This window comes from Cottoperca gobio, unplaced genomic scaffold (assembly GCF_900634415.1).
Source record: "Cottoperca gobio unplaced genomic scaffold, fCotGob3.1 fCotGob3_254arrow_ctg1, whole genome shotgun sequence".
Classification (NCBI taxonomy): Eukaryota; Metazoa; Chordata; class Actinopteri; order Perciformes; family Bovichtidae; genus Cottoperca; species Cottoperca gobio.
This window is the reverse complement of record NW_021166876.1, coordinates 12,934-15,000: the sequence shown is the minus strand read 5'-3', so window position 1 is coordinate 15,000 and position 2,067 is coordinate 12,934. Positions and strand designations below refer to the sequence as shown.

General features: G+C 44.9%; 1 protein-coding gene across 1 annotated transcript in view; it reads right to left on the bottom strand.

The window, feature by feature from the left end:
* LOC115005105 (adhesion G-protein coupled receptor G6-like) overlaps positions 1-517 on the bottom strand; it is a 4,293-nt gene extending 3,776 nt beyond the window's left edge. The window contains exon 1 of the mRNA XM_029426904.1: positions 132-517. Coding sequence (XP_029282764.1) covers positions 132-450 — 319 coding nt within the window. The 5' untranslated portion in view covers positions 451-517. The remainder of the gene's footprint in view (positions 1-131) is intronic.
* Between the last annotated feature and the right edge of the window lie 1,550 nt (positions 518-2,067).

The window sequence follows — 2,067 nt, the reverse complement described above, 5'->3', positions numbered from 1 at the left end:
TGTTCATTTCAAAATAAGAGCATGTTAGTCAACATAAGTATCTGTTAACAAACCCAGGAACATGTCTGACCTGCGTATTAACCCAGATTAGTTGAGCTACATCTGAAGAACAGGACTCAGTCTGAACCTACCGTGCCGGAAGCTAACACTGAACCCCCTCTTCTGCACGCTGAAGTCGGAGGTAAAGGACAGCTCCATCACGTTCCCCGTCGAGTTCAGCGCCAGCCCGTTGGCCGTCGGACCGCAGAACTTAACGTCCGCGTTTCCCGTGTTCACCACCACCCGGTCATAGATGCAGCCCGGCGCCTCCTCCAGGTCAAAGTCAAGGAAGGAGAGCTGGATGATGAAGCCGGCGGGGGCCTGCATGGTCCACTTACAGGCCTGGGAATTGGGGTATATCTGGGGGTAGCAGGGCGACGTGAATTCCCCCTGGGCCTCCGTCAGCACCATGTTACAGTTCGTGGAACTGCAGCCCAGAACTGGAGGCGATGGTAAGATGATACATTCATGAACTTTCAAAAAGGGGAAACCTCCACTGAGGCTGTTAAGGTCAGAAGACAAAATGCTAGTAGACAAGGACATGAGGGGACAGGACGAAGGAAGGATAGGACCCATACAAAGGGAAGAAGACAAGACCATAGATAAAGGAGGCAAACACCTACTACCAAAGAAATCAGGAGGCAAGTGGCGAGGTGTTGAGGACAAACACAGTCGAGCCGGTTGTAAAGGCTTCATTCAAGGACATAGAGGACGAAGACAAAGGTTCTCAAGAAGAAGGTTAAAAGGACCTTTGAGATTCAGGAGACAAAACCAAGACAAGATCAGGAGACACAAGAAGAGAAGTTTAGAAAGGATCTGTGAGACATTGTACTCCAAGAATCAGAAGAACATAAACGGGACAAGACAAGTCGTGCAGTTAGCTAAAGGTTCAGCAGCCCAGAGAGGAATCAACCAATCAACGGAGAGCAGATCGACGGTTTGAAACAGAAGTGGAAATGTTCATTTCCGAGTCAGTATTATACCAAATTCCTCAATCACCAGACTCACATCTAGTTTAAGGTTTTAGAAAATACCAGCTGTAGTAGCAGACACCATGCACAATGATCCTGCCAGTTAGATTTGGAGAAAGTCAAATATCATTTGAAGGAAAGATTGAACAGTCAGATCATATCTGTCTGTTATTCAGAGGAAACATTTAGTCATTTTGCCAAAATAAAGAAATGTCTCCAAACATTTCACTGCTGAAACTAAAATGTTCCAGAATCACTTTTGAACCTGGAGATGGAACGTTTTTATACTCTGACAGTCACTGAATGCAGAATCAGGTAAAAGTCTATTTGCTCTAAAGGCACTGAAGTGTACTTCCTGTATCTCCTCTCACACAGCAGAGGTCTGTGCAGAAGACTTTCACTGGAAGCTGTGTAAACATAACTTCTCATCGTGATGACGTCATCAGTGCACTGGTTCTAAAAAACAGAGAGAAACGTCTTGAGGCTCTTCCTGTATGTGTGGCTGTGTGGCTGTTCTCACATGACTCTCCCCCCCACACTTAACAATGGGTGCCAACTTCTCTCCTGGCAACATGTGTGAAAGGAGTAGGTGATGTGCATAAAATCTCATTATATGTATTTTATATTGCATCATCTGCATATATAATGATATAGTGCATGTTGGAGAAAATGACCGCATAGCAATATCTAAAGAAATAAAACCTAAATCATCACATTCAGTGCGTTTTCATGCATTCAAGGAACCAGGTCACTAAGAGAAACCAAGAATACCAGTGTACATGCACTACATGAAATCTGTGTGTAACAATGTCCACTTTCATCCCCCGCTCGGCTGTGATGCTGCTCACGTGAAGAACCCCAGTCATGTGTCAACATACAGTATATGTAGTGTACCTGGATTAATTTGTACTCCCCTTCACAGATCACTGCAGGTTAGTGTCGTCTAACAGATGAATGAGCTCTTCATCTTCTCATCTGAAACACCTCCACACATCAACAGGGTGGTGATGCTCTAGTGGTCTAGTGGTACGCCTTCCAAACAAAACACTAGAAGGTC